General features: G+C 44.8%; 2 protein-coding genes and 3 non-coding genes across 5 annotated transcripts; all 5 read right to left on the reverse strand.

Moving 5' to 3' along the window:
- Positions 1-264: 264 nt before the first annotated feature.
- On the reverse strand, positions 265-8,796 carry LOC311370948 (uncharacterized protein; the record flags this gene model as incomplete). The annotated part of the gene is made up of 4 exons (XM_084489222.1): positions 6,450-8,796; positions 3,386-3,447; positions 697-801; positions 265-414 (listed from the first exon to the last, which is right to left on the reverse strand). Coding segments are annotated over exons 1-4 (2,179 nt in total), but the record flags the coding sequence as incomplete, so codon positions are not given.
- A 1,976-nt stretch (positions 8,797-10,772) lies between these two features.
- On the reverse strand, positions 10,773-22,872 carry LOC311370947 (importin subunit beta-1-like; the record flags this gene model as incomplete). The annotated part of the gene is made up of 19 exons (XM_084489221.1): positions 10,773-12,944; positions 13,726-13,887; positions 14,346-14,460; positions 14,943-15,048; positions 15,443-15,586; positions 16,045-16,152; positions 16,960-17,042; positions 18,011-18,155; positions 18,325-18,396; positions 18,592-18,739; positions 18,943-19,073; positions 19,335-19,526; positions 20,040-20,264; positions 20,628-20,729; positions 20,944-21,054; positions 21,462-21,551; positions 22,069-22,128; positions 22,293-22,445; positions 22,666-22,872. Coding segments are annotated over 19 exons (2,355 nt in total). The 3' UTR covers positions 10,773-12,943.
- On the reverse strand, positions 14,713-14,857 carry LOC311370949 (small nucleolar RNA SNORA79). Its single transcript, XR_014640938.1, has one exon. It is a non-coding gene; the product is annotated as a small nucleolar RNA SNORA79 (small nucleolar RNA).
- LOC311370951 (small nucleolar RNA SNORA79) lies at positions 16,478-16,624 on the reverse strand. The gene has a single exon (XR_014640940.1). It is a non-coding gene; the product is annotated as a small nucleolar RNA SNORA79 (small nucleolar RNA).
- Positions 17,581-17,727, reverse strand: LOC311370950 (small nucleolar RNA SNORA79). Its single transcript, XR_014640939.1, has one exon. It is a non-coding gene; the product is annotated as a small nucleolar RNA SNORA79 (small nucleolar RNA).
- Positions 22,873-23,034: the final 162 nt, after the last annotated feature.

Consider the following 23,034-nt stretch of genomic DNA (forward strand, 5'->3'; position numbering starts at 1 on the left):
CAAGAGGAACCTTTTACATCAAACAAAGAGAAATCTTCAGACGATCTACATGACCTGGAATTCTGCAGCAACATGAAATAAATAAATTGGATCTAAATTTTAGACAAACAAATCAGACTACACTTACAATCTAAAATTTGGTGGGGGCAGGGATCTGTAAGTGCATAATTGGCTCACAGGTAGCACAAACTGTGCCAGCACTAGTAAACTAAAGCAACTTTTCCTAACACTGACTGAGTGTGAATGTCTGTGTGTGAGTCTCACCATTGAGGCTGAGGCTGTGCTGGATGGTGTTGATGGACGGAGGGAGGGCCAGAGGCCGGGGTGGGAGCGACTGTAGCGAAACCCCCATGTTGCGCTCCAGGAAGGGGCCTCCTGGTTGCTGCTGCTGTTGTGGAGGTCCATTAAAATCATCTGGAACAGAAGACACATTGTTAATGTCGTCTCAATGAACATCTACCCTTACTAAAACATAAAAACAATAGGTGTGTTTGTTTGGTCTTTATGTGAATGGGAAATAAGAGTAAATCATGCAGGATTATCACCGGTCTTGAAAGACAAAATAATACACAAACAGAACAGTCAATAAAATACATCAAACAGTAACACAGACCGAGAGAGAAATGTCCATACAGATACAGAAGGGTAGGGGGAGGGAAAGGGAGAAAGAAAGGGAGAAAGTGGAAAGAAGTGTACCCAGCAAACTGAGGCTCCGTCTGGGAGGAGGGGGTGGGGTCGGGGGGTGCAAAGAGTTGAGCCCCCTCCGGGAAATGTCCACATCCACAAGAGACACCGTCTCACCTGGGCGCACGACAACGCGTGACCAAAACGCACCCAGAATAGAAGAGAGAGCAATGGGAGGAAAGGAGACAAAGAGAGTAGAGAAGGACAGGGGGAAAAGACCTGTGTTAACTGTAGCTTAACACTAGAAGCAACAGCACCAATGAAATACCTTTGACCGCCACGGCCCCTTTTGAAAGCTTTGACTGTTTTTTGTTGTAGTGACACCAAGATGCCAGTAGATGGTGAATTGTACTGCACTAAAAGTCAGTGGTAGACACTTGACAGCCTTTGACAAATACAAAATCAACTCAAGATCAAGATATAGGTATAATTAAACAAATTACACATTATGTAAAACTCAGTAAAAACGGGTTATACTACTAAATGGCTAATCCAGCTAGTTATGAATACATGCTGCAAATTCAGACATTTAAGACTGTTTGACTTGCATTCATTGAATTATTATGGGTGATATAATTTAAGTTATATAATAAGTTTAGGTATGATCATGTCATCTTTCACTACTTTGCTTCAGAAAAGTGGACATGTGCTGATGAGTGAAATGAGCCTCTTTTGTTTTGATCAACCCCCCCACCCCCAAATCCATAGGAAAATCTTGAAAAAAATAAAACAAAATAATCTGACTGACCGATTTAGAATGAAGCAAAACTATAGTTTTCCTTTTGTTGGTCACGTGTCAAATCTTATCAGAAAGCCCACCGGAGAAATTTGCCTTCAGAGCAAAGCACAAGACCTACTCACAGGAGGTCAGGGTTTGTGTTTTCTTTAGACCTAGTATTTAGAGTTTAAGTACTTGGTTAGGTTTAGGCAAGACAACTTATTGTTTAGGTTTAGGCACTGAAAAGACAACAATTTTCAACCACTGAATGTACAATTTCCCAGGCAAAGGCAAATTAAAATGCATCCCTACACAGTGCACCAAAAATATGGATTGAGGACAGTAGGCTACCCAGCTAAAACTGACCCAGACCATTCCCTATACTACCATAAAACAAAAGTAGGCTTTAACATTGTGGACCACATGGGCTAGCCGGTGAAAGGTGGAACACACAGATGGCCTGTGTTGAATTCTACAGCATGCTTGACCTCACTGGTATCAATGCACATGTTCTGCACAATCAGTGCACAGGCAAAAGAACCCTGATAAGACAACCAGTCGCAGATCATAAGGCAGCTCGGGCAGCGGAAAAGGAAGTGGTCTGTGCCTGTGCCCACACAAAATGACACCAGTTACAGAGAACAAAACTGTTGACAGCTGTCATTGGGTGTAAGCCACGTACATGTCTGGGGTAAATTCACAACAAAATCATCCCTCTGGCAGGTAGAAATAAGCGATGCAAATTTATTCAAATCCAGAATGTCCTCGTTGAGAAACCATAAGACTCGCCAAAACGTCTTCATCAGCATTTCTTGAACCTCCAAAATTAAATAAGAGGCCAAAATCTACTCAGATGAAGATGCAAACCTGGTGTGTGATCGGTGAGGAAAGCCAGGCGGGTGTAATTTATTTGGACAAAATCTCCCCGTCTCTAAGGAGACCACACGTCATAAATATATGGCCTGTTAAGCCCTTTGAGACTGTACCGGTGATTAAGGGCTATATGTGAGTGATCAAACTGAAACCGCATTGAGTATAAAACAAGTTTGTCTGCAAATTCTTCGGTCTCAGCCCCGCAGCCGACTTATTTCAAAGCAAGCAATAAAGAGCGAGACAATTGATGAATTGAGAAACAGGGAGAAGTTGAGGAGTAAGTTGGAAAATGAGAAGTTTACTGTTTTTTTTGTCGTTGAAATTATTAGCTTAAACTAGGGCGGTACGGTATGGACTAAAATGTATATCACGGTATGATTTGAGGCATAGATGGTAACGGTATTATATCACGGTATTTTATCTTAAAATTTCGATATAAATGCTTCTGAAGGGGTAAAATACTGCTTAGGCAGCAAAACTGCATAGAAAAAAAATGCTAAATCACTTTTTTTTTTGCTAAATGCTAAATTGTAACACACAACACTGTCTACTGGTCTCACAGTAACGTCAAAATCCATACCATAGCACAAATTCACTTTCCATACTGTTTATACCGTACACTCCTAGTTTAAACTATTGTCTGCAATCTGAACTTCTGTGTCTGGAATGGTCCATCATAGGCCTGGGCAATAAAACAATAAATTATTATATCGTGATAGACTTTTGATCAATATCAATATAAAACATATACATAATATATATCGATAAGAGACTGGACCATCGAATCTAGCAGCTGGGTTTGTTAAACGAACACGGTTCCATACTTATTTACAATATTTTAGTGTTTTTTATTGTTGTATCGACATTGGAGTATTTATCATTGAAGAACAGTGGAAGGTCATATTAAGTGTTAAACAGAAGTGTTTAAATCCAGCATGGTAATTCCTAGTCTTTTTAGGTCATTACAATTATCAATAGTTATCGATATCGATCAATTTGATCCAAGTTATATCGTGATATGTCTTTCAGCCATATTGCCCAGGCCTAGTCCATCGAGTCGAATGGCATATCTAGAGACCTCTTTGAGACACACACATACACATAACTTACCGGTGAAGGGAGGACTAAAGGGCACCGGTGAGAAGGCACTATTGGGCCTGGAGACCTGCAGTCTAGGATGTGGGGGGTGATAGAGAGGCAATGCCACAGTGAGAGAGGAAGAGGGAGACCAAGACAGAGAGAGAGAGAAAATAAACAATGAGTAAAGGTTGTTTACAAGCAGTACAAATAGCAGTTTCCAACAATAGCCACAACCTTCATGCAAAGACACCTAGCATCACAGGAAACACTATGAAGGCTATATAAAGCAAACTCCCCCTGGTCACTGATGTAACTGATAGGACACACTTTCAGTGTGATATGACATAATGGAGAGGTAAGGAAGGAAAGAGGAGAACAAAATAGGCTTTTAGCTTGTAAAACACCCAGACAAATAGGCAAGCGCCATATGGATACCATTACAACATAAATAACTAATTATGAGCAAAAATATATAAAGGTCTCTGCCGATGTCAAACGCCAGATAATGCCTTTCATTACAATTTTTTTTTTTTTGGGGGGGGGGGGGGGGGGGGGGGGGTTATTATTCAAGGATTAACTAATCATTTTAAAAACACACAAAGCTAGCATTGTTTTGGATCTGGCAACTCGATTGATTGATCAACATCAAAATTGAGTCTCACTATCCACTCGATACAAAGCTCAAACAGCTTGCAGCACAGAAGAGTGGTAGACGCTACACAGTCGCTGCTAGGGATGGGCATGATTAATCGATGATCGTTCAATGATCGTTAAGAACCAAGCCGTTGCTTGGCTGTTCCTTGGTTGTTATTGGAATTGGAATACAGATTTTGTTGAATTGTTTCCTGTGTTTAAGAGCGCATTGTTCTTTTACAAGAACTGCAAAGATATCATTGAGAAAAAGATGCAGTATTTTGAATTTTCTACAATTTTTTATATAACCTATAGAAAAATAACGATTAAATCGATAATTTATCATTAATTTTATCGCTGATCAATCAAGGACATTTCTGAAATGCCCATCCCTAGTCGCTACCCAACACTTTTCCTGCCTCCACATGCCAGCAATCTTTCACGTCATTACAAAAGATGAAATCTACAGAAAACTGGCGTTATGAAAGCATGACACCTTAGCCTCACGTCGTTGAAACATCAAGCAGGAGAGCTGCCCAGATTGAATTACTGCCCGTCCCTTTGGAAAAACAGGTCAGACACAAATACACGGGTGACCTGCAGTCCCAAGGTGTCCTTGGGCGACGACACCAGCTTCCGACCGATAAACTAATTTGTCTCCGTCAGGCGGAGCGTTTCACTTGAACTGGTAGGCCACACTAAAACTGTAATTCACTCATTGGCGATCCTGTTGAGGTCAACGGTGTCACTTCACAGCTGAGATCACTGCATCAAAAAACATACTGGTGTGCCCGAAACTGAAAGTCTCCATTTACCAACAGACTCTTCACAGAGGCTTCCCTGTAGGACGACGGCACACAGGTGGTGCACATAAAACTAATTATGGGTCTGCTACTTGTATGTACCATGGCAAGGGGAGTAGAATACACTAGACAAGAGAAGTCCACTACCTGAGCACATAGAAGGGAGCAGAACCATCATGTGTTTGTCCTACGATGATGGCTCTCTGAATAGAGTCTCTGTGAAAGGTTCAACGATCAGTCCTGAGGGTTGAATGTTGTATGTGTTTCTTTGGTTAGGATGTTGGATTGCTGGTTGGATGAGATGCACGAGGATGGCCAATGGCCGTCTTGTCCGCTAAATGAATGTGTCCTATGGTCCTCTTGCCATAGTAACGGCATCAAGGTTTTTTTGCTCTCCTGCACTGCACTGATTCTCATTGCCATGACAACGTTAAGAAAGGCTCTACGGCTGGCTTGCCAAGGATTCACTTTGTGAGGGAATCAATTAACAGAGAAGTAGACAATATTTCTGAAAGTAAAAATTATCAAATTATTCATAACATCAAGCTATCTGGAAATCAAATGTTCTGTGAAAATAACTAAATCCTATACTGTCTAAACATTTTTGACTCGCCAGCCAAAACAACAACCATTCAGGGCTAGTTTGGTACATGCCAGCCAGGAAAAATCTAAAGAAAAAACAGGCTTCCTGATCTGTATAGATTGGACAGTGTTTGGTGCGAGCGGCTGAGGGCAGGGGGATGTTTTTTTTGCCTTCAATCTTTTAAAATTATTGTCGGTTATCAGAATTTCCTCTTAATCTGCTGCTTTTTTTAGGTGCATATTCTTTTTCCCCCCCCAACATTTTCAAAATGTACCCGATTACTCTAAACTGGCGTCCAAAGACTCTAACACAACTGAGGACAAGAGTCAGCTCTGCAGCGCTGTTAAAATGACGCCTGACGACACACTCTCCACAATGGATGGCTTCATTCCAACAATCAATAGACCTATACAGCAAAGATAATCAATCAATGGTTAACATTCCCAGTATAAAGAATGTGTGGCAGCATCTGTTGGCGTCAACAAGAGCCGGTTTTAGGAAAGATAAAAAAAAATAGCACATGGCCCTTCCTCTCTGCCCACTTGTTCAACCCTCAGAAGTGCTGCCTCAGCCTGCTCAGAGACAGACCTGCACACACTACTGTAGGATGAACTTGGAAGTTCAGGGGGCCACTGCTGTACTCTTCTTTTAGTTGCCCCAGGAATCCCTTGGCGCTGTTACTAAGTGTACCAGCCAAGGTTGAGGACCTCTATGACCTAGAGTCACGGAAGCTGCTCACACCACTTGATTTCAAGTTGTCTGCGCCCACCTGCGTATGTACAAGATAATTTCAATTTTAGAATCTGCTGCCGGTTCATTTCTGATCAATCAGGGGATCTCTTTCCTGATGAGATCAGGGAGTCCATCTTGCCTAAAAAAATATTGACCTGAAAATGTTCGGGAACTTGCTGAAAATGTGTTTGAGTCTATCACATTTATTGGTGTCTCCTGCTTAAAATGACACATGGCGTAATCACAGGATAAAACATATGAGGCTGTTTATACTATAGTACTTGTATAGAAAGGTGACCAAACTGGCCTGCTTACTCTCACACAGCTGCTCACACCCTCTTACCTTGAGCTGTCTTGTTCAGTGTTGCTGGAGCTCGACCCCCACACATCGAGCAGGCTCCCGCCAGACGAGGTGGATGACGCCAGGGAGGGCCTCTTGTCCAGAAGCCCCCCCGAACCCCCGCTGGAACTCTTGGTTCGGAATAGCTTGCTGAGACGCACCTTTAAGGACCCCCCCTTCCTTGACTTCCCCCGGTGAGTCTTCTCTCCCTCTGCTCCTCTCCTCCCGACCTCCCCTTCCAGGACGACCAGCGGCGAGGCCGACCGCCCCGCTCCCCCAGAGGCGATGCCGAGCTTCGGGGTGGTGGCCCGGCTCTGGGGCTGGGAGCGAGATTGGTGCTGATGCTGAGGCCGCTGGCCTTGGTTAGTGCTAGAGGAGTGCAGGACGTTCGGCAAGACATTAAGCCCAGCGAGAGCCGCTGCAGCCTCCGGAGCCTGCGGCAGGATTGGTGTGTACTGGGAGGGCGTGGAGATGCCGTTGGAGGTCGGACGGTGGTCTGTGAGGTGGGTGGCAGAGGGAGGTAACGACACTGCTGCACCCAGTCCAGCCAGGGACTGACGGCAGCTCTGATCGGTACACACCCCAGCCTCCTCCGCCAGTCTGTGGACCTGCTGCATCAAACCACTGAGAGTCCCACTGGAGAACACAGAGCCTGCTCCCTCCCCACCGGCTGTTCCTTCATCCGTTCCGCCAACACCTCGCTCCCCCTCTCCCCCCTGGTCACCCAGCCTGCCCACCTCCTCAGACCCCAGACCCTCGAGAACCAAGAGAGCATCGCTGGTCTCGCTGGGGTCCTCGCCAGGGCCCATGCCCCCAGTAGCTGAGGTCAACACGCCGTGACATGAGCACCGAGTGAGGGGCAGCACCAGGTCCTCTCGTTGAATCCCCCCCTCCTTCAGCTCCGCATGGTGCCCAAGCTGGCCGAGGTGTCGTGCCAAGGCCAGGACAGGATCATCCCCACCAACAGTGCAGTTCTTCATGGGGTCCAAAAGACTCAAGTGTAGGCTCTGGTCCAACAAGCATGGGGGCCACTTAGAGAGGCGGTCAGTTAGTAGTAGGCGATGTCGATGGCACAAAACGGAACCTGTGTCAGATTCTAGTGCCTGGACCCCCTGCTGTGGGTCCTGGGAGCTGTCCGACGGTACCTTGGATAGTTTCAGAGCTGGGTGCCACTGGAGGTGGTGTTGCTGCTGCGTGCAGTCTTCTGCAGAGGAGATGCAGTGTGTGTTTTCTCTCCCACTCACCGGTGGTAAGGATAATAGACACTGGCTGTTTGTTGTTGTGCTACCTGGTACGCCGACACTTCCTGATTCCAAATGCGGTTGTCTCCGTTTTTCCGCGTCCCCGCCGCCACCAGGAACCGAGTTGTGGATAAACCCAGGGGGAGGCTGCTCTAGCCCGCATTCTAGGATCCCGTCACTCGACCGAAGCAAGTTCTGAAAAACCATCAGCTGCGCTCGCGAGCCGTTGGACCCAGCGCCGTGTGCGTGGGATACAGGGTAGTCCACGAAATGCTGAGCAGCCACGGAGAAGTCTCCAGTGCCTGATGGAGGAGAAGTTAGCGGCTCCTCGGACCCTGGTGTTGTTTGACCCAATCCCATCCCGCTGTCCATCTCGCCTTTCCCAGGGAGCGGTGAACTGTAATGCGGCGAGTCTGAGCCGAGGCCTGTCGACGGGCTATTACGGTCCAGATCAAACCCGGTGTTGATATTGTTGCCGTGATGACCCAACACTGCTTTGACAGGACCGAACCCCCCGCCTCCAGACAACAAATTATCGGGCTCGTCCAAGCGGTCATACTCGGCCGCCGACACCAGGCGCATCAAGACGAAATCCGGAGACATATCTTGTTGCGCGTTATTCATTATTCTCACTTTAGTGGTTCCGTATAGCTAGCTAGGCTAAAACGGTCTCCGTCCTTACATAACATTGATATAAATAAACAGCTAAGTAGCTAGCTTGCTGCAAACACACCATTCTCCTAGCTAACATTAGCTAGTGACACTAGCTAGGTAGTGTACCGTGAGACAGCCATTTAAAGTTCCCGATCCGTCCACAGTGACAATGAGGTACTCAGCGTTGTAGGAGCAGCACAACCCAACGTCAGGAGAAAACGGACATTCATGTGAAAAAAAACCACCGCTGATGTGTCGCTGGCTAGCGTTAGCCTCCTACTGATGCATCCTCTTCTTATAGACAACATGGATGGAATGGATGGCGCGCGCTAGGCGGCTGCGCAACGGTTACATCAATCATCGTTGTTGTTTTTGCTGATTGATAATAAGCCAGGTTCGTGTGCGCGCTCAATGTTTCCTCCGACACCCAGGACACCTAAGTCCATCTCGTCAGAAACCCCACCCGCTGCGCTGTCTCACTTCCGTTTACCACCAGCCAGATTTCTCTCTCTCTCTCTCTCTCTCTCTCTCTCTCTCTCTCTCTCTCTCTCTCTCTCTCTCTCTCTCTCTCTCTCTCTCTCTCTCTCTCTCTCTCTCTCTCTCTCTCTCTCACACACACACACACACACACACACACACACACACACACACACACACACACACACACACACACACACACACACACACACACACACACACACACACACACACACACACACACACCAACCTCTTTCAGCCCTTGACCCCATTTGTAGCTCTGGAAATGATGGTGACCCTAACCTTTACTTTTTTTCAGCTGCCTTCACACTAATTGTTTCCAGTATTATCAATTTCCCGGTGAGCGTAAGCGCCTCTCTCTATTCGTGTTAGTAGTTGGGTTGTGAATCATTAGGCGGTCACTTTATACATAAAGGACGTCTATGAGCCTATTTAAAAAAGCTTAATGAATCATCAAATATATTTTTCTTACGTCAGCAATCTCATGTGACTGGTACACCGACATGCATATCAGGGGAACAAATGAAACAATGAGATGCTCTTATAATACGTGTGTGCCCTGTCAGGTGATGTTTTAACAATGGCCCATAGTTTTGTATATGGTCAGTGCTTCATGATCATGCTTTAGAATGAAGCCAAAGAGGACATGATCTAGGTCTCTAAATGTCTAAGAAATGAGGGGGTCACAGTGAGAAGTCTGACAGAAGTGACGCTCCTTTGCAGCACTGGCAAGTTGTCCCTTAACGTGATAATGCCCTTGACTCTTTGAGGAGTTCTGTCTGGACTGGAGGCACATGTTGTTCAGGGGATGAGAGCTTTGAGTGACGTCCGTCTATCTACGGACAGATTATTTCATACAAATAGTTGATAAATACGTTCATTATGTAAAATAACTCCTCATGCGAAGAATTGCCTATAGGTATTTCAAAGTCATGACACATTTTGAATTGAGATTGTTTAATAAATCATATTAGTTAAAAGCATTATATAATTGCCCATGTCATTTTCCATGTTTCCTAGGACTTTTGAATGGTTTTGTGAACATTCTTCCTGAATCGCGGCAGTTGAGTCAGCACTTCGTCCCCTCCTCCTGACCTGATCAGGTGCACAATACGCTTGCTGTAGGCCTAGTTAATAATACCACACCCATTAATCTCCACTGAAATACTGGATAATAGATCCTATTCAACACCTATCCCAACAGATTATATCCGACTACTACCCATGCAGACTATACCCCATTGATTAGCCAAATGCAAGAAAGAACAACAGCGTTCAGTACAATATAGACTTTTATTAGTTCACTAATGTTCAATATGAAATTAAAAAGCAGATTGGCTTGATTCACAATTCACATTTTAGTTCCCATGTTCATTGTCTGAACCAAATGCAGTTTTGCAGATTGAAAGAGTTCAGTTAACCAATTCAAATCCAGCGTTCAAGGTAGGACTGAGTTAACTTTCGGTTTTGAATAATCCAACTTCAATTTGAGGCCATGTTCCCTTTAATTGTGTAGGCAGGTCATATGTTAAGTTCAATTCCAATCCGTGGAGACTTTTTGAATGAACTTGTGAAAGTGAATTGGTCCCCAGCCGTGACAAAACAACCGCGTGCATGCTTTGATAAACCGGACAGTTACAATAAAGTATTTTAGACAGTCAGTACACCCCTTTCCGCATAGTATGCGTCAACCAATGGTACCATTAAGAACCCCATTATGCAGGTTCTAAAATGCAACTTTCAAGAGTTGTCAAAAGCCTGTATATATGGCTTTCGATAACGATTACAAAATTGTTTCAAGATGATCAGTACAGAAATTTTACAGGTCAAATTTCCAATATGAAGTCTGCTTTTTTTTTAGCCCAGACTTCATAGGCGAGACGACTTGTTTACCTGTACGGACAAATAAACCAAATCACCAGAACTTCTTGGGGAATGTTTAATATCATTTTATTGTTTTTATTTCTCATAGCAATGGAAAAATATAACCTTATACAAACGTCTTCAATTCTGTATTTTTTTTTTCGAAACGAGGATATTGGTAAGTGCCCCTTTCCCAAAACAAGTGCAGCGAAAATAATAAAAAAAAAATAAAAATACACCAGCAGGGACTTGGACTATCTAAGCACAGGTCCTATTCTGGTCAACTGGTTGATCATTTGTGGATCAGGAACAGCAAGGATTTACAGCTGACTGAATATCTTCCCCATGGAAGGTGCATATAATAATATCCCACCTGTCCACACAGCCAGCCCCAATAGGGCAATATTCACTAAACTAGTCCCACTAATTTGGCACTCTCCTCTGAAGCGCTATCTCAGGCATAAGTACACAAGGAGATATTTTCTAACTTTTTTTTTGGTAAAAGTTAGTCTTTAAGAGAAACCGCCGCACCCCTCCACCCACTACTTCACTTCATTACAAAAATCCTCACAAGTGCTTTTAGGCCCACCTGCTTAAGGTGCAGCGAGCTCTGACATCACACCGGCTCAGACTGCCAAAGCCGAAACGGTTAAGAGAAGCAACCGAGAGTGCCAGTGAAAGCAAAACTAAACCAAAAGCCTCAGGGTGGAGGAAGGAGACCCACATGCAGGTGGGGGTGTTTTTTTTATTTATTTTTTTTCATATACAGTAGAAGCGAACGGAGCTAAAGTGGGATGTCTGTGTCCATTAAGACGCCGGTACGACAGGACTCCAGCCTGCGATTCAGGGTAGAAAAGCAGCCAGACCAGCATTGATGCTCTACAGGATCTCCTGCCTCCATAGGTTCGTATTGAGATTATATTTTTGTTTATCTATTTGTTACTTGTGGAGGGGGAGGGTTTAGAAAAATCAAGAAGCTAGCTCCCCTTGGCTCCTCGCCCAACCTTACATCTACAGAGCCCCATCCTCGTCTGCCACAAACTGGGATTATTGTGGTCATTATTTGTTTTTCTACCAGCCCAGACTTGGTAGGTGGCAGAGATGGTGGTGCTGGGAATGATGTGGCAGTTACAGTAGGGCAGGAACCTGCTTTCCAAGAGCAGGAAGAGGAGAGTCTAGAGGGCCATTCCCTCTGTCCATCCCCACATCCTATTTTTTTCTCGCAAGAGAAAAGAAAAAAAAAAAACTAAATCTAGGCACCATGCTTCAACTGTGTGTGTGTGTGTGTGGGGGGGGGGGGGGGGTGGGTCATTTTAAGTCCACGACCACATCGGCTTTTGGAAGAAGTGCAGAGAGAAAAATAATAAAATAATATCAAGAAAAGTTAAATGTTAAGTATTCAACACATCAGTCAAGAGCGCCACTTTAGTCTGAACAGATCGGATTAATCCTCCCGTTTGATTTACAGTTAAGTTCTTTTTTTTTGTTGTTGCTTCAATTCCAAAGAATTCCTTTCCCTTGTTAGCAGTTGGTCTCTTGGTTTTTCTCACAGGGAGGAAGAAAAGGTTTGGGCGACATGGGAGTTGTAGCATTCATCTTCGTTGTCGTCATAGCAACGTTAAACAGACCACTAAAATGTTAGTTGGCGTCTCGGACGAGGGCTCATTCGTCTCAGCCGGACTACACAGCGGGGGGGGGGGGGGGGGGTCCAATGGAGGATGGAGGAGAACAGTTGTCGAAGAAGGGATGCTTGTCAAGGCATTGTGTGTGTGTGTGTGTGACCCCAGCCGGAAAGCCATTTCTGGTGGGTCAGCTGGAAAGTAGTGGTGGAAGGAGGTCATGTTCAGAGTCCTTGTTCAGATATGGTACAGTCCACAGGCCGTCGAGGGGAGGGAGTTTCAATAGTCAGGAAGGTGGTTATGGGTGGGGGTCCGAAGGTAGGTGTGGGGAGGGGGTGGGAGGGGGAGGGGTAGGGTCGCTGCCAGTCTGCAGGCGACCGCTGGAATTGTACTCAGAAGGTGTTGTGATATCAGTCATCTCTCGCGCACACGATCTGCGCTCGTGCGTTCTTTCTCGCTCTCTCACTCAATCTCTCACACACACAGACACTCATCTCAGCGCACACTTTAGCTTCTGCTTTGACCCGGTCACACGCGCGCAAAAGACAGAAGATGTAATTCCAGTGGGGCAATATTTCCTCATTGTTTACTGATGTTGATCTCTTTCCTGACAAGAATTGCATCTGAAGAGGAGAAAAAAAGTAATTAAATTTACTATCAAAAAAAAAAATGAATATTTGTGAATTGCTAAAGAAAGAAAACTGGTCTGTAAAGCGTTATTAAGAACCTCAATTATTTGTCCCAAGTATCTCCACAACTCCACATCTCCACACTAAAAGGATTTTCAGGGCGTACTAGCCGCATTTGTGACCAAACACTCTGTATTGTCATACCTACCTTCTGGGGTTGCAACAGGCTTTTGAAAAACACAAACGCAAAGGATCCTCAGGCATGTCCACCTCTTACCCGGCAGGTTCATTTGTCTATCAGAGGTGAATCAAAGCCACATAATATCCACGCCTTTCAATGTTTTGGTAAACATTTCAATATCCAACATGGTTCGCTGGTCTGTTGGCGGTTGAAATTGGTCCCAGTAGTGCAGGGATTGACAACACAAACCAATTACAAAAACTGCGATGGCAGCAAAGAGACCAGCCAACCCTGTTTTAAGTCAGTTTACCAAAACATTGACACCTAGGAAAGGCAGGTTTTGTGGATTTTAACATTCAGTTCACCTTTGATAAAAAAAAAAAAAATGTAACCCACATGGAAAGATGACATGCACATCTTTACCATCCCATTACAATCCTTAAAGTATCTTCAAAAAAGGTACCAATCAAATAAATCATGCTTAATTGCTTTCAATGGGATGACGCAGTAGGAAAATACAGAATGTTGGGTCACAAAGAATACCATCTTTATGATTGGTTGGCCATGTGTGCATTACTGAGTGTGTCCACTAACCAGGCCTGGCTCTTGAGCTTGCGGAGCTCCTTGGTGGCCCAGGTGGCCAGGGTCTTAGTTTTGGTGGTCTTGGAGCGCCGGCCCTCCGTCAGCAAGTCGTTTATGAGTGGACGCACCTCCACCAGCTTCGCCACATCCTTCCCGAACGTGGTGCAGAGGTCACTGAAATAAAGGAGGGCAAAGATGTTGGAGAAAAAGCAGTACAATGTTTTACCGAAACAATAGAGCAAATGGCTGACTTTAATTTGGATTTGTAAGCGCATTCTTGTTACTTTGTTCAGCGGAATCCCTCCTATGACAACACGTTTCCTTTAAACATGTGGAGGATGCTACAGGCAGTAAGGAGGATATATAAATCCTCACTTAAATCTGCCTCCACGGCACAGGACAAAATGTTGTAGAAAAACCATGTTGGCCAAATTAAATCACCAGGATAAATTTTGCGGATAAAAGCAAAACTAAAGTTCTGACGCATTTGGTGCATTTTTAGAGACTGCGCTGAACACCAGCAGAAAGAATAACCAAAACCAAACACTGGCCGGGTCATATTGAAGTATGAAGCAGACAGTGGCGGTTCTTGACAACCGAAGGTTGGTTCTACCAGCCCATGCTCGGCTTACCCTATGAGGCCAGCAGCGTTGGCCACCACTCCATCAGAGTGGTCCTCGTCCTCCGCTATGTGGTGGATGAAGGACAGGATAAACTCCACCCGCGGTTGCACTAGCATGACATCAGCTGGAGCAAAGAGAGGGACGATCACTTTAATTCAAAGTATATTCATTGACCATAACGACATGTAAAAGTATTTTTGTACTTTGATATCTCGCCCAAGGCTGCTATACAGGTAGAACCAAGAAGCTTTCAGGTGGACATCTTTAGCATAACAATCCAACATGTATATTTCACACACAAATAGTCACAGCTGGCAAAAATACTAATTAAAAGTTGATGATTTCAGCATAACAGCACGATCAACAGCCAGGATAAATTTGTGGGGTCCAGCAAAACCAGGAGATTACAGGGGGCAGCACTGCCGCCAAAACATCTCCTGGGTGAAATAGACACCATCTTATTCTGTGACATCATAAAATCCACACTGCTGAACTGAGAGCAGGAGGAGGAACTGACGTCAGGACAACACGTATGCAAGAGACCACAGCTAAAAGATCACATCAGATAGACGTACGCGTGCGTGTGCGTGCGTGTGCGTGTCTTACGGTGAACGTTTTCCTGGTCTCCCTTCAGGCCCTGTATGATGCCAGTGTAGGCTTCCAGGCAGCCCTCCCTCAACTCGTTCAGATAATCCACCATATCGTAGTCCGTCTGCAAACACAAACCAACACACAATTTACTACATGGCACAAAAAAGCTGATGCAGCTTTCCATTGATTAACACAGAAAAGCACACCTCCAATGAAATCCAAGAAAAAATTCATAAAAGTTTATATACCATTTCTTTGTATATAATTTATACAACATCATATTCAATCAAATCCATAAACTCTATGCAGTAAGAAACAATTATAATCTTCATGCAAAACCGTTTTAAAAAAATAATTATGCCAAGTGCTTTGCATGAATCCATGTAATCCCATTATGTCAATGACCTGCATCACCTGAATTTTGTCAGATGCTTAAAAACAACGACATTAAAATCATTAACATTAAACAGATAAATCAATGTGTGCCTGTACACGGCATGTTCCACAAGCATTACCTTGTCCACCTGGGCCTGGGAAGCCTGTTGGAGAGTGTCCAGAACAATCTCCAGGTATTTCTTGAACTCTCCACCAATGGCGAGAGCGATGTCTCCAAATGCAGAGAGGATCTGGGGCTTCACAGACCGGTGCACGTTCTCATTCTACACCGGCAAACACAAATACAGGCAGTCAAAGACATGCAAACAAATACAAAGTTAAACTGAATAAACTTGGGACTTACTATAGACTATTCAAAACAAAACTATTCAATAAAAATTACTAGTTTGCGATACGATGGTACACGTAGAGGCAAATGCAGTAAACATCCAAACAGAAAGTGCCAAGTAGTTTCAAGTGTGGGTAAGGAAGGTAATACATTTAGAATTAACATGACAGTACACACACATAAGACATAACCATGTTCGGTGCAAATAACATTGTATTGTAGTGCAACTATGTACTGCAAATATGCATACAATTTTTGCAAGAATAGCAATTTCAACATTGAGTAGGATAAAGACTTATTAGCTGGACAGTAGAAAAATGCAGTCCAAAAAGAGGACGGGGAGAGAAATAAAAAAAATTTAAAAGGGGAATGGTATGAAGGACGGGTCCTCACCCCCAGGTTCTCCAGAAGGAGCTGCATGATCTCGTCACAGAAAGGCAGGATGTTGGTCATCAGAGCTCTGCACAGGTCACACACCAGGCCCACCGCTGCAAGGCACACCTGCCGCAAAAAAACACTGCATGCTTGAGTCAGGGTGTGTCACTCAACAACCAGGGGGACTGCTGACATTGGGACAAATAAGAGGACCTTTTCACCTGAACTGACAAAACAACCATCTTTAAAAACGTTTGTGTTGAACGTGTCACGCATTCAACACAATTGTGATATTCAAGAAATTCCCCTCTCGTAAATTTGAAATATTTAATCAATAATCCTTTGGATAGTCGTAAGATTAACAATGTAGATTACATTGGTGGTGGGTGACAAACTAAATACACAGGAAATCAATCATCAATCATATTAATTTATGAAGGGGGGGGGGTTCATTTGTGGGGTCCAGAAAAACCAGGAGGTTACAGGGGCAGCACTTCCACCCCCCAAATATCTCCTGGGTGAATTGGACACCAGTTTATTCTGTGACATCATAAAATCCACACTGCTGAACTGAGCGCAGGAGGAGGAACTGACGTCAGGGCATACTAAGCATTAGGGCTGAATGATTAATCCAATTCAAACCAACATTGTGATGTAATAGAAGGCGATTTGGAAATTGCAAAGCCCGCGATTAACAAAAATATATTTTTTACTGTTACTGACTTTTTTTCTTTTACAATTCAATAGTTAAATAAAGATGTTATAATATCAATTCATCTAAACACATGGAAAGAGTTTATACGTTGACTGATTCATTGCTTGTTTAGTGAATAATACATAACATTTGGAGTAATACATAACAATTAGATTATTTCACCAAATCGTTCAGCCCTACTAAGCATACAAGAACAGTGCTCCACCTCCATATCGTACCTGATATTCAGCGTAGTTCTTTAGTCCAATACCCAAGAAAGGCTTGAAGGCATCCATATATTTCTGGAAGTCACTGCCGAGAACTGACAAAGAGTAAATATAAATAACAAATAATATTAGCACATGTCAATCCTTAAAAAGAAAATCAACACATAATTTAAGAAAACCTTTGGCATGCCATACATAAAACCCAAACCATATCTGCCTTAAATCCAGTGAAACAATGTTTTCTGTGATACAACGTATAATGTGATATTAGGGTGTGGCCAAGTCCACTCTTGTACCGGTCCTTTATTTGATCTGCAATAGTGGCAGGGTACATGGCAGCCAACCCCAACGCTGGGTTATCTATATGATTCATGGATGTAATGAACGCTCACACAGACCTTGCTGGAGAGCTTCCTCAAATTTGGTATGAGCACGTTATGGTATGATTCTAAGCAAGGTTCCACAAATGAGTTTGAGTTTCAGGTTTATACTGTTAAGTTAAAAAGGGATGTGGTGGCAAAAGTGTCTGGATGATGCAGCAGAGAAGGACGCGGGTATGCTTGAAGAAGGGTTGCCAAACACAACTAGTTGAACTTTATAGCTCGTCGTTAAGAGACTAAACAAGCAGCATACATTTGTGGGGTCCAGCAAAACCAGGAGGTTACAGGGGCAGCACTGCCACCCCCAAATATCTCCCGGGTGAATTGGACACCCAGTTTATTCTGTGACATCATAAAATCCACACTGCTGAACTGAGAGCAGGAGGAGGAACTGACGTCAGGGCAAGAGATACTGTGAAGAAGTTCCTTCATCTATAATCCTTTACAGTGGAGTAGTCTGCTTATAATGAACAATTGGATGGCAACAACCATTTAGTCATAAGGAAGAGGCTTTTCATACAACGCTACTTACAGCCACCAATTTTAGCGGTGTCATTTATGATTAGGAGATGCTTTATCCTTTTGCTCAAGTATAGAAACCTAACCCTAGTACCAGTATTGCTGGGAGTCAGACACCGCACTATCCTCAACAACCAGCGATGGACCAGGAAGTGTGTGCTTACCTTCTACCAGAGTAGAGACGGCCATCAGCGCGTCCTCCTGCACGCCCCCGGAGCCCGCGGTGCTCTGGAACATGCGGAGCAGGGAGGCCATCACCACGTCGGAGATCTGCAGGGCGTCCTGGTGCTGCACCTTACGGAGAACGTTCTGCAAGGGGCACACGCAGGTCAACATGGCGCTCCGTCCTCAACCAACCACATGGGTCCTGCATCTGTTTTGTCTTTAGCGTCGACCAGTAGCATTTCTGGGATGGGATGTATACGGCCATATAAAAAACAGCAAATCATTTTTTTGTGTGGTTGTATGGCGCACAAACCTGTAGAGTGGCGCACAGCAGAGACTGCAGGTCGTTGTACTGGATTCGGTCAGAGGTGCTCTGGATGTGCGACTGAGACGAAGCAGCGAAATTAGTACACAAAAATATAGGTCAAGGACATGCATACAAACGTGCTACCATATTCATCTCATTGTTTAGTGCACTGCTTTTTCATATGAAAACATATTTTACCACCAAACTCCACATTTTACAGTGGGGTCTCAAAAATTAGGTGTGAACTTTCCCAAGAGTGACCCATGAGCTCACCTCCATCTGAAGGACCTGCTGCAGGCGCTCCATGATGACCAGCGTGGTCTTCTGCACGGCAGGGTAACAGTCTTTGGCGCTGTTCTTCACTATCTCCATCAGGGCCTCGTAGGCCGCTGAGCGCAGGTTGTTCTGGTGGCCGTCGGGTCTGGAGGAGACAGGCAGGGGGCAGACTCGCCATTTCAACAAAAAGGAGTGAGGCTTCTTACTTTGGTACCATTCATTTGTCATCTTCAGAAGGATTGCTTCTTTAGAAGCATTAGTGAGCATAAATGCTTCCAGGCACTGATCAAACGTATGCTTAAGGAATTTGCTGCTGGTTGGTTGTGAGACTCGTGTGCAGGTGTCTACCTGTCTGTGGTTTCAAGGAGTTTCTGGACGATGATTTCAAACGAGGAGGAGAGGCAGTAAGTGCTGGGCTCTTCCTGGTCCTCGGCTGCGTCTGTGGCCTCGTAGGCGGCTTCAGCAAGACTGGAGAAGGCCTGGGACCAAGAGGAGGCAGGAAGATGCTCATTACATTTTTTGTATCCAGTGACTTAGACCTTGATTGCAATATTTACATGTCTTTTGGTTTCCCAACAGCCTTTCAGGTTTTTAGGCATGCCAAGTTTTAATTCAGTAAACTCCTCAATAAACCAATAGGCCGTAACCTAGGCAAATGCTATGTTACCTGCTGAAAGGAATCTACACCTATGCACTCATCAAGCAAAACATCCATCCAGCCATCCCATGTTCTAACTGACCCAGCAGACGTTGGAGGCCACCCTTGGCTCTGCCCCCAGGCCCTCAATCAGACACTGCAGCAGCGGGGACAGGTACACGTCGTTGATGGCCGCCTCGGGCAGCAGCTCACAGATCCTGCCCACGGTCCAGGCCGTGGTGTCCCTCACCACCACGCTGGGGTCCTTCATCAGGTCTATGAGGGTGGGCATGGCCTGGCGAACAGTGGTCATAAGGAGAGGGTATGGGTTTAGTCTTAGGCACAAGGATCTCTCAACTAGCAACGGAGGAGTCTCTGAGGAGTCTGTTTGGAGACACTAATATAAGAATTGAAAAGTTCATCAAGATGTGATTTTTGAAATTGGAATGGCATAATGTTAACCGAATGACAGTGGTTTAAACCCTGGCGACTACATATGGGCATCCCTGACAAAGAAGCCCAACCCGTATATGCCCCTTTACGAAATGTACTAGTCAAATCACTGAGATGCCTGGGATAATCACAAAATAGCAAATAGTTGAAAATAGAAAGACACTACACCGAGAGAATCAAAAGCAAAGTAACCAAAAATGCAACATTGGATTTCATTTTTTCCCCCATTGCTTCGTAAAGCACCCGTGTAATTTGCACGTGAAATTTCAAAAACATTAGTGAGTGTGAGTCCCGACACGGATGTGTGCGCTGGGCTTAACGGTGTTCGAGACGAGGTGCAAGAGGGACCAGCTACCTGAGCTACGAGGGGCTTGAGCTGGTTGAGCTCTGGGCCCTCCAGGATGGAGCCAAAAGCCATGACGGAGGCGTCCCGGTAGCGCCAGTCGGGGTTCTTGATGTGCTCCTTGATGAAGGGCAGGACGTGGGGCACGACGTCGTCCTCGCAGCAGGTGGCCAGCAGCATCAGACACACGCCGGCAGCCTTGCATGGGTTCCAGTCGTCGTCATCGTCGTTCTCGTCCTACGAGAGGGGGGGGGGAGGAACGCAGGGTTACGTTACCATGAACTGTTGCGGGGGGGGGTACAGTAGAAGCGTTGCCACCCAAACATCTCCTGGGTGAAATAGACCCCGGGTTCATTCTGTGACATCATAAAATCCACACCGCTGAACTGAGAGCAGGAGGAGGAACAGGAGAAGATTATATCTCATCGACTTGTGAAGAGGTTGCGATACAGAAGAAGGTAATGGAGGATTGGTTTATTTTCATTTTAAAATTGACATTAGTATGTCAATCTATGGATACACAAAGACCATGCAATTCAATATCGAGACTGAAACCAGATGAAAGAAGACCCAGGTGGGTGAGTAGTTTATGACGCTCACCTGTTTGGTGAGGGTCTGGGTAAGGATGGGAACCAGGTACTGCAAGGCCCCTTTGGCGTAGAATTTACTAGTATGCTCAGGGGGGCGACCTTGCTCTGAAGCCTGCCATTGGAAAAGGACAAGGAATGCGCCATTAGCACAAACAGGAGGTAGGATACCCAAAAACCGGTTACTTACACAAACCATCGACTGTCAGGTGAAAAGTGCCTGGAAAAAAATAATTAATAAGACAGCCCTGATGTTTGACGAAATCCATCCGTTGATATTCCGAAAACAATTAAAATTGTCCAAAAACTGCAAAATAGATCCTACGTACCTCAGAGGCTTCAATGGCCAGATCCATCTCCTCGTCACAGACGTTGGACCAGAACTCGATCCCCTGCAGAGCTACCTCATCTATGTCACTCTTCATGGCCTCTATGGTGATCTGCACATGGATTTGGTGTGGAGGTGTGGACGGGAAGAACATGGATGAGTCAAACAGTGAGGAAAATTGCAACAATGGCTGCAGGCGATGTTGGTCAGGCTTTGGCTGGAAAACCATTCCCAACGGTTATATTATGGTGGAAATTAGAAGTCCTATAATCTATTAGCCACATATAGACATGCTTTATGAAACTTGATAGAGGCAACATTGAGTCATAATAAGGTCAATGAAATGGCAGCCAATCTCCCCAATGCTTCAACTGTCAACATGCAGAATGTTTGTGATACCACACTGGCAAAATGTTTTCCTCACATTTATGAGGAGACGTTGAAAGTAAGACTGTAGAGAAACCCAGTGGAACCCCAGAGCCCAGCTCAGATAAATCAGATAAAAGTTGTGTAGCTTACCGCGAAAAGTGCCGGGCCCATGTAGGTCTCCATGTACTGGTAATACAGCGACATGATCTTCACCAGGTTCTGTAGTGCCGCTACCCTTACCTGGACCAGAAGAGTCAGTACACATTAAAATCTTTAAAACCACAAACGCAAACTATTCTTGCACTTACCTAGACCAGAAACTTCTCCACCAAAACCAGTATAACAAAGTTTAATATTTCATATAACTTTGGAATATAATTAGAGGTTAATATTCTATTAAATGCAGGTGCAACAGCAACAAAAACAATGCAAATCCAATGATGAAAATACTACAGAATACCCACCATCTATAAAACAAACACACCGATCTAGAATATAAAACTAATAGATAGAAAAGACCAAGGTGAATTATACAACAAAATCTATAGAAACACTGACAATGTAAAGCACCTGAATTTAAACTGGACTGTACCACACACACACACACACACACACACACACACACACACACACACACACACACACACACACACACACACACACACACACACACACACACACACACACACACACACACACACACACACACACAGAAGTTAAAGGTCATCATTGGTCAACTCCACTAGCTGCTACTCACTCTGGTGTCAGGGCACTGCGTAGCCTCACACACAACCTGCATGATGAAGTGCCGCTCCGTCTGCAACACAAAGACCAAGTAGCATTTTATTAAAGGCCACTATATAAACAGAAAATGGGTTAAGTGAAGAACATGACAGCCAGACTGCCTGGACCCGAACACACATCATTGCTGGATGCCATGTAAAATGAAAAGCTTCAGAAAGGGTGCTTGCATCCACCCACCTCCTTGTCAAAGTTGGCTTTAGTGAACTCCAGTGAGTTGAGCAGGGCATTGGTTGCTGCCAATTTGACGTTGTTGCTGGCCTCCTCCTTCCTCATGCCCTGGATGATGGCGGTCAGGATCTGATTGGCGTTGTCCTGCAGCTGCTCTGGCTCCTGGAAGCACAAGAGAAGGGTTCAGAGCAGAGCCAAGACCACAGTTAAGAGCTGTGACTTTCAATAGCAGGATGTCTTAACTATGTACATTTTTCAATCATCTCAAGATGAAAGATTACTTTGTTTTGGGGAGAAACTTCAATAGTGTAGCAGGAAGGGTATCTCTTCAAAAGTAGATTATTACTGCCAGACAGAAAGTCAGTGACTGGACCACACTCACTATGTCCTGACAGATATATCCGATGGCTTCCAGAGTGGACTCCTTCATGTGCTCAGTGCTCGAGGGGTCCGTAACATTGGCCACCAGCTGTGGGATGAGCTCTGGCCACTGGTTGACAGGGATCTCTGCACACGCGATCCCAGCCACGCACTGCGATGCCGAACTGGGGCGATATGTCTCTGTGCCAAGTGTTTGGAGAACCTGCATGTTCACATACAAAACATTTGGTCATTGAAGATAGAGCTGGCAGATTTCTGGTCCAAAATCCCAGACAAGTGGATGCCTCTGAGGTATGCTGGGCCAGGTTTAATTTGAGGATATAAATTATCCCTGTTTACAAGATGCACAATTGTATGCAGTTGGTTAACT

Source organism: Micromesistius poutassou (genome assembly GCF_964030765.1).
Source record: "Micromesistius poutassou genome assembly, contig: SCAFFOLD_4295, whole genome shotgun sequence".
NCBI classification, from domain to species: domain Eukaryota; kingdom Metazoa; phylum Chordata; class Actinopteri; order Gadiformes; family Gadidae; genus Micromesistius; species Micromesistius poutassou.